This window comes from Phalacrocorax carbo, chromosome 1 (assembly GCF_963921805.1).
Source record: "Phalacrocorax carbo chromosome 1, bPhaCar2.1, whole genome shotgun sequence".
Classification (NCBI taxonomy): Eukaryota; Metazoa; Chordata; class Aves; order Suliformes; family Phalacrocoracidae; genus Phalacrocorax; species Phalacrocorax carbo.
This window is the reverse complement of record NC_087513.1, coordinates 66,345,860-66,360,956: the sequence shown is the minus strand read 5'-3', so window position 1 is coordinate 66,360,956 and position 15,097 is coordinate 66,345,860. Positions and strand designations below refer to the sequence as shown.

Sequence of the window (15,097 nt, the reverse complement as noted above, 5' to 3'; positions counted from 1 at the left end):
TTTGACAATGCTAAGGGAAGACAAAAATGTCTTCACTGCTTTTTGTGAAAAGGAAAAAAGCAACAACTAATGCTATTACTATCAGAAAAAAAGGTGTTTCTGCCAGATAAGGAACTAAGAAACATTCCTCACTAAATCTTTCCATCAGATGCGTAGCCTACGTACTACTGTTACTAACCCCTTGCTCTGTAATCTCTCTGTATATATGTCTAATTTATCAGTTTCTTGTAGATTGTCAGCAGCCTGCTGCCTCCATACCGCCACACGGCTCACAACTAGCCAGGGGGCCAGATTGCCAGACTGTCAGGTAAACTTAACTAACTCTTTCCTCTTCGCACATAGCTGCATGCACGTCTGCATCTCCCCTCCTCTTCCTTGTATGAAAGCTCTTCACTGCAATTCTTCACTAACAGCAAACTTTTAACAACTTGAGGAACAGTGATAATTTCTGCAGTGACAGTGCAAACATGAATCACAGCATTCACACACTTATATCCATGCAAAAATATGGAAGAGAGTGCAAAGTTGGATCTTGCAGTCCTCATTTAGTCCTTTTGTGCAGACAGTTTCTCAGTGATGCCAAAATAGTAATGATTTTATTTTGTTGCTAGATAAATTTACATAAATGAGGAAGCTTAATTTTAGTGGTAGGTAAAGGCTTCTCTTTTTATAAGGTAGTATTTTAAAGGCACTTGTAGGATTTCAGCAGACACTTCTGAGAAAGCTCTCCCTGACCTAGAAACTCAGTCCCACCTCAGCCCCATCTTAATCTGGTTGTTAAAGGTAAACTCCTGGTGTCCTTGCTTGTAGGTGGTACAAAGGCCAGATCATGCTTCTGAGACAGTTAAGTTAATCAAGGCACAAAAAACAACATAAGCAAACAGATTGCAACACTTTTCTTAACAGTTCACAGTATATTCTGTGCATATATTCACTGATGAATATACTCCCTCATTTGAAATACGTTACATTGTTTCTAGATCTTAGCCTGATCTTCAGTGACCAAGCTGATCTATAGCCCTAGATGTAATGAAGCTATTTCCCCACGCAGTGCTAAACTTCACGTGCATGGAAGTCTGCAGCGATGCCCGCTGGGGAATGGCTGTGGTACGGCTTTCAGACTGCATGTCTGGCACTGCTGAGCACTAATTCTGCAAGTTACGGGGGTCTCTCGGTGGCCTTGGAGGAGCCACTTCATTTGTGCCTCTCTTATTGCTTGTAAAGTGGAAGCATTATTAGCGTCTTTACTATACAAGGGTATTATGGAAATTTTACTGAGAAGTTGGTGCAAGTTCGTTATAACTGTTAAGTACCATTTACTGGTTTGCAGTTTGGAGTTTTACAGCACACTGAAGAAAGGTTACTAGTTCCATTTAAAATCCTTAAAATCCCTTTGAAGTGGTTTCTGCTATGTTCTAGATGTTACAGCAATTTATGAATATCATTAGATGCTTTGGTTATACAGAGGTTTGATGTCAACAAGTCTTATTTTAACCCTATTTAATTTATCTTCACAAAACCAAAGCCTATTCTGTTCCTTCCAGAGCTACTCTTCTGGTGGACAACATGCTCTAATACCATCCTTCTCTAAATGCTAATGAACAATTGCTCCTGCAAATTTAAAATCTCTTCTCAGAATGGAAGACCTACCTCATCTACTACTGCTGTATGTTTGTCTGCAAGCATTACCTTGTTCTGCAAACAAACCTACAGAAAGGGGTATGGTCCAAAGGAAAGTCTCAGGGTTTTCTGTTTTGCCCCTGAATTCTTCCTCAGCGAGGAAGACCTCATTAGCTACAACCAGAACTGGAAGTGTTATTTAAGAGGACTTTCTTACCATGTTTCCAAATCAAACCCCTGGTGTAAGGAAAACAATGACAATTAAAAATATGGTTAGTATTTGTAAAAATTCAGATCACTCATCCCACAAACAGTGCACACCTGTATACTTAGCTGAACTATCGACTTTCAAATGACTATTGGTTTTTGCAGCTAGATTGATACACTTCTGGTGAAGTGAAAACACCACTCTATTTTTAATAGATTAACGCTGTTGCCTTGCTTGTCTCAGCCACATAGCTGCACAGTCTCATAAAGCAGTGAAGCATAATAACAGTTTTAATGCAAGTCAGCATGGTGGCGTAAGTTGTTCAGTGCTTTAAATAAAGCATTCAAAATCTGGACTGAAATTTCAAGGCATTTAAAGAACTAGTTAGATTTACTGAGGTTCAGATTTTCTAAATCCAGCAGAGGAGGAAGACAGGAGCTTGTACTGCCCTTTCTCATCCTCTGATAGTTCCTCCTGGTATGGTACGCATACATATGTTCCAATCATGTGACACTTGCAATCTGCCTCTGATGAGGCAGATTAAAGCTGTGCCCAGCTCTGAAGTCACCAATTCTGAGAGAGGTATGCTTGTTTTTTAAGCCTCTAACATTACTTTTGCAGTAATCTGACCTCTCAGTGGCATTTCACCCAGGATTAGACAGTAGCTTGTTAAGACTTGTAATTCACACAGATGTTTTCTGCATCTTGCAATATGTCTAATCATGTTCAAACTAGTTAATATGCCAGACCATAACACAGATAGATTTGCTCTGAACTTTAACATCAAATACAGAGAATTATCTGTACTGAATTTTAAGTGGGACTTGTGTAACTCTGGATTTTCTAGTAATTGTGATCCCAGTGCATAGGTTTTGATGAACCTCACTGGATAAGCTATGAACTGATTCAAGCCAAATGAAACTCCAGGACACGTCTAGTTAATTTATTTAGCTATACATCTTTCTGTCTTTTTCCTTAAGTCCACATATTTCAACTGGAACCTGATCTAGAGGACCTGTGAGAACTTCTCTTAGGAGATTTTTCTAAGTAAACTGATGCAACAATGCATGCAGGTCTCGCTCTGTCTTCCATGCATTGCCTCAATTTCTAGGTCCAGGAGTATGGTGCAAGCAACCAAATCCAGGCCTGCCCTGGAATTATTGGATTATGTTCACCCTTCCTAGCACCTGTAGCTACCTGTTTGATGGACTATATTGGGCAAGACTAAAATATTGCCATCATCCAATATTTTTAAAAAGTGTTTCTGCATCTTATTCAGTTTTCTGTTGAATGCAGTGAGAACCTTATTTTCATTATCAAAGGCCAAACTCAAGACCCAAGTTATCCATTAATAAAAACAAAGAACGAGCCCGAAAGACCTGATGCTGCAAATGAAATCAATATTAAGTTTAACAAGAAATAATGCTTTTATTTCATATAAAATAAGAAATAAATTAACAATAAGGTAAAATATTATTGAAGGCAAAACGGTTGCATTCGGAAGATATCACTGGTCTTTGTTTTCCATTGCGGATTTGTTCCATTTACTATCAATGCCAGACAATATTGCATGCGAATGGCATCTTTAAGACAGAGAACATAGTACTTACTACTATTGAATGGCTTTGCATGCTATTTTCCAACTGATTTTAGAAATACATGTTTAATGTTTTGAGTGTTGGGGGAAAAAAGAACTGCTTAAAACCAGACAATAATACTAACACAAAAAATGACGCAGGCCTCATTCATCAACTGAATTAACAGATCCCCAAGTGATACCAGCCTTTAAAGGGAGGTTGACAAAAATGTTTATTAAACCCAAATGTTCTAAAAGCAACACATATCCCATGGGGGGAATGTAACAATGTTCTTCCTTATTCTCAGTTAATACTTAACAGCTTCAGGTTCTTCCATGTCTCTCTGTTGCTTCATGTTAATCTCACCTGCCATCCTGTACTGCCTGTGACTGTCAATATGCCTGATCGCTCAGCTCCAGGACCTGCTGCCGTGATCACCTATACTGCCATAAAAAGCACACTGCATGCCACGTGTCACTTGCCGATTCTAATTTAATTTTTATTTATATACTGCTACAGTAATCTGCATTAATGAACGGGATGTATGGTGTTTCTCAAGAGAGGACACTGTAGTATAACAGTAGTGTGTTAGGGTAAGATTCAAATCTACAGGGACTGCAAGTGATGGGCGTATATACATTGCTGCAAAGGTGCTTGATAACCTTGTAACTTCTTTTATCTTCCTAATGCCCCTAATATTTATTATTAGTTGAAAGGGGAATGGTGAGACAAAGTTTTCTATTTCTTCTGTGCATGGAAGCGTGCTTGTATTTCAAAGTAAGAAGCAATGCAGAATTACCATGAAGCGAATACAAATGTAATTCTAAGCACAGTGCTTCCTAATCTGAGCTTAGTCTAGGTTAATTTATATTACAGTATTTGCAGTCAGGGCTGATTTTTTACTGAAGGTCATGCCAAAACATTATTATGGTGTGCATATTTGTGTAGAGGAGGATCTTGTGTCTCAAAGAGGTCCTGCTCTAGGCCATTGCTGTACATAACTAGTCTTAACTATGGCCATTTCCTCACCAGTCCTCTCCCTCAGAGCACAAACATCTTGTGTTGCTTATTTTTAAAGCTGGGAAGGAAGCCCAAAAAGACAAACATCTCTGCTAATGAGCAAGGAAAATGTCTGTTGAGTTTCTGTTCCCTTCTGACAATTACAGAAGTCCTATGAAAAAAGAAATGGGGCAGCAAGGGAGGCGAGTAAGGCAGTATTTGTAGGGTAACATGACCGCCTCCTTGTTTGTCTTCCCAAATGAGATGTTAAACTTCTAATTCGCTTTTATTTCTCTCAAGCATTTAAGGCTAAAGCTTCTCATAAGCCTGTCTAGAAAACTTGGTCCTGGCTTCGGCACCTCCTTCTTGATGAGTGGATAAGTTTGAGAGTAAATGCGGACCTTTTGGGTCCATCTGCAGTCACTCCTGACACAGACTCATCTGAGTGGAGTAGAATCCCTCTTTTGATGCTGTACCTGTGTCTGTATGTGGCAGAACATAGCAGAAGAAGAGGACAGTTACAGCCACGGAAAGAATTACTTGCAGAAGACAGTCTTCTCAGACTGTTTAATCAGACTGTTTGATTAAACAAGTCCAACTACTAAGTTTCAAGAAAATATTTTAGATTAAATATTTATGCTTAGGTGCTTAGGGTTAGACTAAATCTATATGTAAACTAAGGAATCATAGTCCATGACACTAAACACGTTGGGACTGACCTACTCAGACAGCTGAGCACAACGCAAAACTTGCGAGGCCCTGAGCTTCTACAACCTGCTCTCACCAGCCATTTTGCAATCAGGAAACTCATCTTCTGGAGCATTAATGTGAAACAGAATCTAACTTAAGACATGTGAGTCTATGACCTTCAAATAAGCCTAGAGGTGCAAGGACTGTAGTTCCTGCTGAATTATAATATCTGTGGATTTGTGGTCATAGTGGCCTAGGCTTCTCTCATTTGAAAATGTGGACATTGCCATCTACTTTCTCAATGGTGATGGTGAACGCTTTTTTCTGACTTTGAGCAAGTGCAATATAATTTCTTTGTTTCCATAAGTAAATGCTGTATGTGGAACTACAGACATTTTCAGTACCGCTTGCATTTCCAGTGGCAGGTTTTTCAAATACTTTTGGCATTTCAGATTGACTCATTTCTAGCAGTAGACTAATTGCATTCCTTCAGCCAACACTCCAATAGTCTGTGCTGCAGAGATAATATGTAACAGCATGATTTCTAAAGAAGGGAAATGGAAAAGGCAAATTTCTTGAAGATAGGGACATAAATGATTGTGCTACATCATATATCACACTGATGAATAACTGGAATAGCTTCAAGACTGTAGAACATTTGAAGCATTAGGAAAAAAAGTCTTCCCAGGCACATTAAAGAACTGGGTTTTGGGTGGTTTCTTTTAGAAATTGTGTTTACTTGCATTCAGTTTTGGTATCTTGTTTTGCCACATGCTTTCCTTTAAAATTTAATGGCTTTCACTTAGCTTGACATTGGCTAGTTTAACTGAAGTTCACCCTTTTAAAAGGAAACAGGCCAAGGCTGAGGAATCATACAGGACTTGCTTAAGCTGTGTCCGCATTGCCTACTGCAGCGTAGCATAGACTGCTGAGCTGCCTTTGAATGAGCAAACCTGGGTATATGAAGCTTTTCTAGTAGGAGGACCCTGGAAATCTGCACTAAGAAGCGGGGTATGTCTGTCTTAGCTGCCCCTTATCTTTGTGCTGCCACTGCTAGGCTGCTACTCCAGCCCCGCCTGGTTTGCCAAAAGTTGATTCGGACCTCTCTGCACTATGTGGCAGTGTACACTATAAATGCATATTTAGAGGCTTAAGGGGTGAATGCTATTATCAGACAAACTGTACATGAAAAACAGTCAAATGACAAAAGTATATGACAGCATTGAAGAGGATTCAAACAGCACAAAACCAAAAGAAAAAAAAAACACAAACACACACACGCCCCATACTTTGGAAGTATTAATTACAAAATATGTAATGCTTATGTTGCCTGACGAGGAAGGTTACTCTGTATTTGTACGAATGTACTAGTAAAAAGGTCGCATTCAGTAAGAGATCATGTTTTCACAAAGTGATGAAACCTGATTTCCAGACAGGTACTGTCTTTTAATTTCAAACAATTCATCAGTTGCATGTGGAAAATCTTTACTTTTCATCTAAAGATGACACCTCCCGTTTTGCACATACATTCATTTCCCCACACTGCATTTTTCATCAGAGCATGCGAACAGCAATCGTGTACGTGAACTGGCAAGTGGGATACCCGTGGCATTTCATGTATGCATCCAGGTGTCACTGAATGTGCATGCACTGAAGATTTTCTTTATGTATACTGTGCGTCTGAGGTTACAGATTTATAGATGAGGTTTCGTCCCCTTTTGAATTTTGTTTCCAGCCCCGTACTATTTACATGTATGTAAAAAGTTTGCTGTGTATTTTAAGCACTTTTTCTCTTTTCTTTTTAATTTTCAGTCCTAATGCTCTTCCAGAAGAGCAGCCACATTCCAGCTCTCAGTGTGCCCCTCTCAACTGTCTCTCTAAGCCTTCTCCTTACCCCTAATCTTCATATGCAAGATAAGAGAAAATGCAGAGTGGAGTTAATGGAACAAAGGTTGGGGTTGTTCCCAGCAAGCGGGTAGACAATCCTGCCTTGTTGCTGCATTGACAAGTCTGGATTCATATCCCCTGCTCTGGCGGCTGAGGGAAGGTTGAGAAGAAGAACACAAAGCACAGAGCCCAACCTATCAAGAAGACTTTTTATGGTTCCTCTGATTGTATTCAAACTTTGCTGTTACAACTAAAGCGTAGTGAAATTTAACATCTGAACAAAAATGTTCCTCCCAGTTGCTTGGGTTTACCTCTGAAACAAGGAGAGGCTTAAGCCAATATAAAAAAAAAAAGTATGTTATGAAAATCCTACCCTCGCATCCTCTAAGTTCAGCTATAGGAACTGGTTCAAATTTCCTTTTGTCATTAAGGGTGTGATATTTATTTTTTAATTCATTTGCACCAGAATTTTGTGTTTATAAAATACAGTCTTTTTTTTTGTGTGAGAGTTGTATTTAATTGATTTTATTTTTTAAAAACAAACAGAAGTAGCTTAAGTGAAGAATGACTATGTTAATATTAAAAAGAGGCTTGTTGCATTGGCCAGCATATGGCCAATTTTTATTGCACAAAAATGTTGGAAATGGGTTGCATTGGAATGTTAACAATGACTGCACATTTTGCTGCTGCACTGATACTGTTTATGCACTTGGGTTTTTTTAACTCCTATTTCACTAGCTTCTGGTTTTGTTCTAGCTCTTCACTGAAAGATAATTATTAAGCCTAAGAAGGAGATGAAAGGATGATGTATTGATTTGTTTTCAGTTGTTTGCTTGCATTGTAATTATATTTTTGCATTTCAGACAAGTAGATGAATTGGTGCTGTTTTGGGGGTTACTTTCCATTTGGTATCTGAGAAAGAAAATCTAAAACAAGTGAAATGTGTGCTAATTAAAAACATTCTTTCCTCCCACTCCCATATTCAGGATACTAGTTCGAGGCCTTACCATGAAAGGCTAGTACGAATGGCAAAGTCGTATGAATTTTGTGTGAAGTATTCTGTGGTGAAAGAACTCATGCAGGTAGGGTTAATGGTGTGGATCAAAGTTAGTAGGACTTTCCTGTAGTGCATTTTTTCCTTGCCAAAAATCAACAGACACAGAACCTTAGCTCATGTCAGTTTATGACAAATACTCAGGTGATCTATGCTACGCAGACTCTCTCGCAACAGTGCACAGTGTTCCTAGTTAAAGACTCTTTCCTGTAAAAGCTGAGTAAGTCTGGGTTTCTTCTTTAAAAGTAGTGAGTTTCAGAACAAAATCAAGGATAGAGGAATTTATTTTGCACAGTACCTGACAGCAAGGCAAGCGGCTAAATAGGGGGTCAAGGTTCAGCATCTATGGGCTTCCCGTCTGGTCATCAGCTAGAAAAAAAGGCTGCAGTACTGCCTACCTGCCCACTTGTTGGTAACTAGCAGAATCCTTGCTTTGTCAGGTGGCCTTAATTTATTTACTGAAGAAAGGCTTAGATAATTCAGCATGTCTTTATTCCTTCTCTGCAGCATTCATATGACCTAGAAGTAGGAAACAGAGTACAGCCTAAGGGACAGAGCAGCTGGGGAAAAAAAAATCGCTGCAGGTGTGGTTGGAATAATTCTTTCACATTCTGCCTGAATCTGAGAAAATGAAGTCAGTCTTCTGCTAATAACAGTGCTTACCAAATGTTATGATACACCAAACATCAGCAGAGGAAAGAATCAGTGACCACTCAGTGTGCCTAACAAATCATTATTACCATAGTACCAGTAACGAAGGTGCTGTAAATAGAAATACTCTATGTCATCAACAGTGTATGTTGTATAACCTTGGCAAAGCAGCTGAGCTATTGTAACAAAACATTCGGAGTCAGGGGTGGAGAAAATAGGAACAAACTGATATCCAGTTCTGATCAGATCAAAAAGACAACACTCGGCAGTGTTTCAACTTTGATTTCCATGCAGTTCGCATGATTCTTCTCATACACATTTACATAGCTGTTCAGTGTCACACTTAACCTATGTGTTGTCTTGTCATAGAAAAGTCAGCTCTATCATACTGTCTGATACTGAGATTAGCTGCTATTTTGATTTTTATTTAAAAAAAAAAAAAGAAGAACAAAACCAAAACATTTTGTCTGAGGCAAATGCTGCCTTCAAAAAGCATCTCAGAATTCCTGACCTTGTCAGACTGGTGTATGAATACCACACAGTGGCCACGTCTGCGTCCGACAAAGACAGCTACTGTATATTGTTGAAAGGAAAAAGAATTCGCGTTGCACTTTGAATACAATTACTGCAGGCTTCACTTGGAATAGTTTTTCCTATTTTCATATCCAAATCAAATACATTTTCCCTGAATTTAAGTTAAATTAAACAGAAATCCAGTTAAATACTTTTCCTTTCTATATAGATACAAATTTATTAGAAAAAATGTTGTATTGGAACAGTTGTTTAGAAACGTATTTGTTTCCAGTTGTGATTTGCAGAGCAGCTTTGGGAAATTGAAACATTGTACTGCTATGTCCATGTGGATCAAGAGCTGCAAAACACCATCCAATGGTATAGAAATTGTGGCCCTGTTTTGTAGAAATAAGTGGGTTTAAATTTTTTATTCTCTTAAGCTTTAAATTCTTCATTTCTAAGTTTTCAATTTACATTTTTTTATATGTAATAAAACTTAAATGTTGGAAATGTAAGAGAACTAGAAACAAACCAACTTAAATGTACAAATGACTGTAGTTATTGAATTGTAAGCTATAAAACTGTGTAGGTCCCTGGGACAACTTTTGTCAGTTAACCAGTACAAAATAAAATATGTATCTTAAACTTGAGATGATAAACTCTTCTTTATTATGTAGTGATTGATAACATACAACTTTGTGAGAGATTTTGTAGGAATTATTTACATGCACACAAAACCAGAAACAAAAGCCTGTTTTTTAACGGTTGCAAAATATTGTATTTTGCCCATTTAAAGTAGGTTTATGATGTGTTGATATCTATTCTGATTTTTAAAGATTAAGAAAAAATTATACATGTGTTTGTAGTGGTTGAGTATACCAAGAAATGCTGAAACGTGTCCTACACAGTAAGGAAGCAATTCAATCCTGCTTTGACTTTCATATCTGAAATGCAGCTTTTGTTCTCTGTGATGGCCTTGAAATGTCTTCAGATTTGGAATAACCTATTCAGTTCTGGGGCATTTTGGTTTGGATTTTCATTTTTGATGTAGTGAAAAAAATATTCCTCGTTCAGTGAAATGAGCCACTTCTGGAATTCCAGTTTATAGGAAATGTGTTGGGGGGGAGGGAAAGAAAAGGAAAAAAATAGAAAAAAAAATCAAATATAAGGGGAGAAAAAGATTAATAAACAAACTGTAAAATGTAATAGTGTGGAAAATATATTTTCTATCAGTCAGAAGACAAATGGAGGTTTTACAGAGAGAGGAAATAGTACCATTTTCATGCTAATCATAAAGAAGTTTCTATCTTCTAGATGGAGGCAATAGTAATATTCTTTCTGATTGATCTGATTGACAGGTTGGCATCTCTGTGCTTTCTCCATCCACATTTTTCACAGTACATTAACCACAGCTATACAGTAGGGTTCATAGAATGAAACTGTAATTAACGCTGCAAGTTTTAATGCCAAGATGACTTTCCGTTTATTTTTTATTTTAAAAAATTGTGAACTTAAGCCATTTGCCATATTTAAGCGTGAACAGAAAGGAGATTATGTTATGAAATATAACCTCACTTGCGAAATATGACCTCACTTATGAAGGCTGCTCACGATGGTTATGTTGGAAATAGTTAAGCTGTCAGTAAAGTATGACCCAGTCCTTATCACACTAGGAATGACACCCGCAAGTCTGGGCCCTTATTTTGATACCAACCTTATCATTCAGCGTGCAATGCCAAAGTCAGTAGTTGTGCTACCATTTCCACAATAGCTGGATTGATCGTCATCTTAAGGTACAGATTATATCAGCCCTTCTGAGGTCTGTTCCTTTCTTTGGCAGAAGATGCCTATCCACTGAGGTTACAGCAAATTTCTTTCTTTTGTGCTTTGGAAATCTTTGTTTGAGAACGGCAGGCGCTGAAGTTTTACCTTTGAAGTATGAGAATTGCTACAGTTACCTCTTTTAAAATTCCAGTCTTCACTTTTCTTCCATTTTCCTTTGCTGTGTGTGCAGTGAGTCTGAAATGGATATACAATATTCAGACGTTTTAGCCATTAAGGGGGTTTTTTTAGTATAATTAAGCATCCTGCGGAAAAGACACACAAAAAAAAAAGTGATTGCCTTTCGCCTTCAGGCACAAATGCATCTAAATATGCAATGTAAAATGCGTGCATGTGATTCTCAACATCGTGTAGCTTTTCCATACCCATAACTAAGCTAGAAAATTCTTATTTCTTGTGCAATCTGCCTATTCCTCTTGCTAGAAAAGCAAGAGGACTATCACAGAGAGTCTGTGTCTTTCATTCGGAGGTGCACAGCTTAAATCCTTATTGGCTTTTAATCTCTCTCCTGTGGAGTTCTTGAAAATCCCCTTTGTGAAGTCTAACGGCAACCAAGAGACAAACTGACAAAAGGTAAAGGAAAAAATCCTATATTCCATGACTGGAGTTAATGTCGGGCAGACTCTGGGTGATAGGGCCTTGTATTTCAAAAATGGCTTTCTACGAAGCTCTGTATTTGTCTTGATTATAATGATTTGCTGTAAAAGAAAGAGTGGAGAAGAGTGTATGTTTTTTCCCAGCGTTAGTAAACTGAGTTTGAAAGTTTTTATTGATTATATGGTTATTGGATTTCAAGAATATTTCAGAAATCAGTAAACACAAGCAATTGATAAAAGTTTCAAGTAGACTGGCTTGCTAGCTGAGTTGTTATTTTAACAGCTATGAGGAAGAAATAAGAGTAATCTAGTAGTTTGGGGTTTTTTTCCTTCTGTTCACAGATATGGCTATGTGTGCTATGCCAATGGATAAATTAAGTCCATTTTCTTAGTTATTGCCCTATTGATTTTCAGCCCTCTGGTTTGACTGTTAAAGGGTTAATTAACTCGATCCTTTGTAAACAATTAAAAAAAAAAAGAAAACTGATGTTTTGTGACTTTTGTAATCTATTGAATGTTTCCATTTGCATGATGTTCTGTATCTAATGAACCATACAGATTGCTGTGTTCCTTTCAAAAGAGTTTTAACATTGGTGGAGTTTGTGACAAACACAAATTTGTATACTGTATGTTTACTGCTGTAATAACTCAGCGACTCCTATGTTGAATTGACATTATGTTGTCCTGCCTTCTTGGGGTTAAATGATGGAGTGTTTCTAGATGATGAAGAATATAAAAGTATATATGTTCATTTGCTAAAGACTGAATATTGGAAAGTCTTCTTGTTGCTACTTTATGCTAAAAGCAAAAAAAAGTTAAATAATTCTTGTTTCCAAAAATGCATCATTTGTTTTTAAAATTGAAATAATTCCCATGTTAACTCTTCCTTGTCCTTGTAGACAATCCTAGATTAATGCCTTGTGAGGGATTCATAAAGTCTGTGCTTGTACATGTGTAATATGATCATGCAGTCAAACGGTTGGGAAAAACACTCTAGTGCTGAAGAAAATAATTAAAAGAAGCCAATATACTGATTCTTACATCTTTATGTTGCAATTAAAATTACAGTGTAATGCATAACTGTTCCAGTGAATAAACTGGCCATTTTTGTTCATTTAATTCCATGCTGTCTGGTCTACTTCTATTTACGTCCGTTTGCAGTGCGTTGGCTTGGCTTACACTTCTGCATTTATTTAGTTCGTAAAGATCCATAATTGTAAGTTTCAGACAGTACAGTATCAGACAGGAAATTGAGAAGGGAAATCAACATTAAAGAAAAAAGGGATCAGAATTAAAGCAAAGATGCTTCCTTTGTTTTTTGAGATTGAGGCAGACACTAAAATACTGACTGATTCCCCATACGCTGTTTCTAACAGATTTGAGTAGTCTCTGAAATGCTGCAACATCTGCATAAAGTCTCAGTACAAGAATGCTTTGTAAGATGCAGATCTCCACCCTTAGGGGATGTGACAGCAAAGGAAGAGCTGAAGTCAGCATAAAATTGTCTCGGGAGTGCTGCATACAGTACAGCGTACCATACCTGCTTTTTGAAGTAAGAAATGTCTTTTATCCCTTCTGGAAGAGCCTTGCTCTGACAGCAAGGGGCTCAAAATCCTCCCTCAGCCACTAGTCCCACAGTGGTCCAGGACTGTGGCCCTGACAGGCAGGTGAATCTCTGGTGAACCCCACTGCTGGCAAGGTCTCTGAGGGGTAGCAAATCTCCAGCTCTTAGAAGTGGGCCAGGAAAAGGGGAGAGCCTGGAGGAAGCATTGCACTTACAAGCCCACTGTGGTGTTTGACTCGGTAGGAACTCTCAGAGGGCTGTCTTTGTTTTTGGCTGGCTGGTCAGATGCTTTGGATAGTAACAGGATTTGTGCATGGTGACAGAAATGCAGTCCAAGAGCTGTTACTTGTCTAAGTTCTTCCTGCTTCTCTCTTTTCTTCTTTCTTCTTATCTAGCAGGCGGAGGTCTCCCAGCTTATCTGTGTTCACTGCATGTGCATTGCCAATGGTGCTGTATGATCATTTTAGCAGACGTGTGACTGCTCAGGATAGAATTTTCTTAAAGTGAGTGTTCATCCCCTTCAATTTTAAATCAAAAGAGTTTCTGAGAATAAAGAAGGGGGAGAGTTGACTTTTCTTCCTCAGCGTATTTGTTTTGATAGCAGTTTCACAGAGGTTTGTTCCTTGTGTGAATGTTCTCATGACAAAGTTCATTTGAGAAACTTCTAACCCTTATTGCTCCTTCCTCTTCCTCTGGATCCTCCCTTCAGCTGGTCCTATGCAGCTCTCTCAGAGGCAATGGTATGAGTAAGGTCACTGAGATAGCACTGATTTAAAAAAAAAAAAAAAAAAGAAAAAAGCCAACCCCTCCCCAAACCACCAAAACAACACCCCCCCAAAATAAAACCCTCCAAAACTATATATTTTGTTTCCAAAGAAAATGTCTGTATAATATCTCCCTTGTTCTGGAGCAGGAGGTTATTTCTGACAAATGAACTATTGGTTTTCCTATAGAAATATGCCAGATAATAATGGAAAAGATCCCGAAGCTAAAGTTTACAGTGACTGCCACTGCAAGTCTTTGTTTCCAGATACCTCCTTTGATAAATCCTGCAGTTGTGCTTAGAGAAATGCAGAGCACTCCCAATTATACCTGAAGGCAGCAGGAGCCACATTTTGACTCTCTTAACACCATAAAACACTGGCAGGCCACTGGCAACTCAGGTTAAGTGCAAAAAGCTACTGCATAAATTTGAACAATGTTGAAACCTAGATTTCATGAGACCAATAGTAAGAACAGAGATACTAATTATGGAGAGGGCCATATCAAAGGGCCTGACATCCACATCTTCTAGAAGCCTGGGAATGACAAACATAGAAGATTTTATATAGAGAACAAAATACAGGGGTAAAATGGAGCTAAAATAGATAACAGTAATTATGTGCATCCTGGGGAAAAACGGTTGGAATAAAGCCAGCTCTCATCTGTTTGTGTATGCTAAAGGCACAGGCACAACTGCTTTCCTCTCAGTGGAAGGTTTGAGCAATTGCCTGAATGAAAGAAGAAAGTCCTAACTGCACAAAAATAAGGCTTAATATTATAGTCGACAACTCAGCAGAAGCTTAATAACCCAGTAAAAGATATTGACCTTTGCAGGAATGATTCTGTCTTGACTAAAGCAGTATAATAGAAAACACACATGTAAGTCATGATTATTTATAAATTCCCTTATCATATTGGAGGTATCTACCTTCAGGAATAAAAATTGGTGGCTGGTTTTAGTGGAGAAAAAACATTTAAATTACTGTTGTTATAATAATACATGCTTAAGAAAATGTTATGAGGAAGCTCCATATGAGGAGAGGGAAAGAAGGCCTTTTATCACCTTTAAGTGAGTTATCAGGAAGCTTTGGGAATAGAGACAGTTATGTCCATTCAAATGAATTCATAGGACTC

The 15,097-nt window shown here is 38.0% G+C and overlaps 1 protein-coding gene across 4 annotated transcripts in view; it reads left to right on the top strand.

Moving 5' to 3' along the window:
- BICD1 (BICD cargo adaptor 1) overlaps positions 1 to 12,756 on the top strand; it is a 194,288-nt gene extending 181,532 nt beyond the window's left edge. The window contains exons 9-10 of one of the 4 annotated variants that reach the window (XM_064457814.1): positions 232 to 307; positions 6,907 to 12,756. In XM_064457814.1, the coding sequence (XP_064313884.1) occupies positions 232 to 307; positions 6,907 to 6,994 (164 nt within the window). In that variant the 3' untranslated portion in view covers positions 6,995 to 12,756. The remainder of the gene's footprint in view (positions 1 to 231; positions 308 to 6,906) is intronic. The other 3 variants (XM_064457791.1, XM_064457805.1, XM_064457799.1) reach the window with 3 other exon arrangements.
- The last annotated feature ends 2,341 nt before the right edge of the window (positions 12,757 to 15,097 follow it).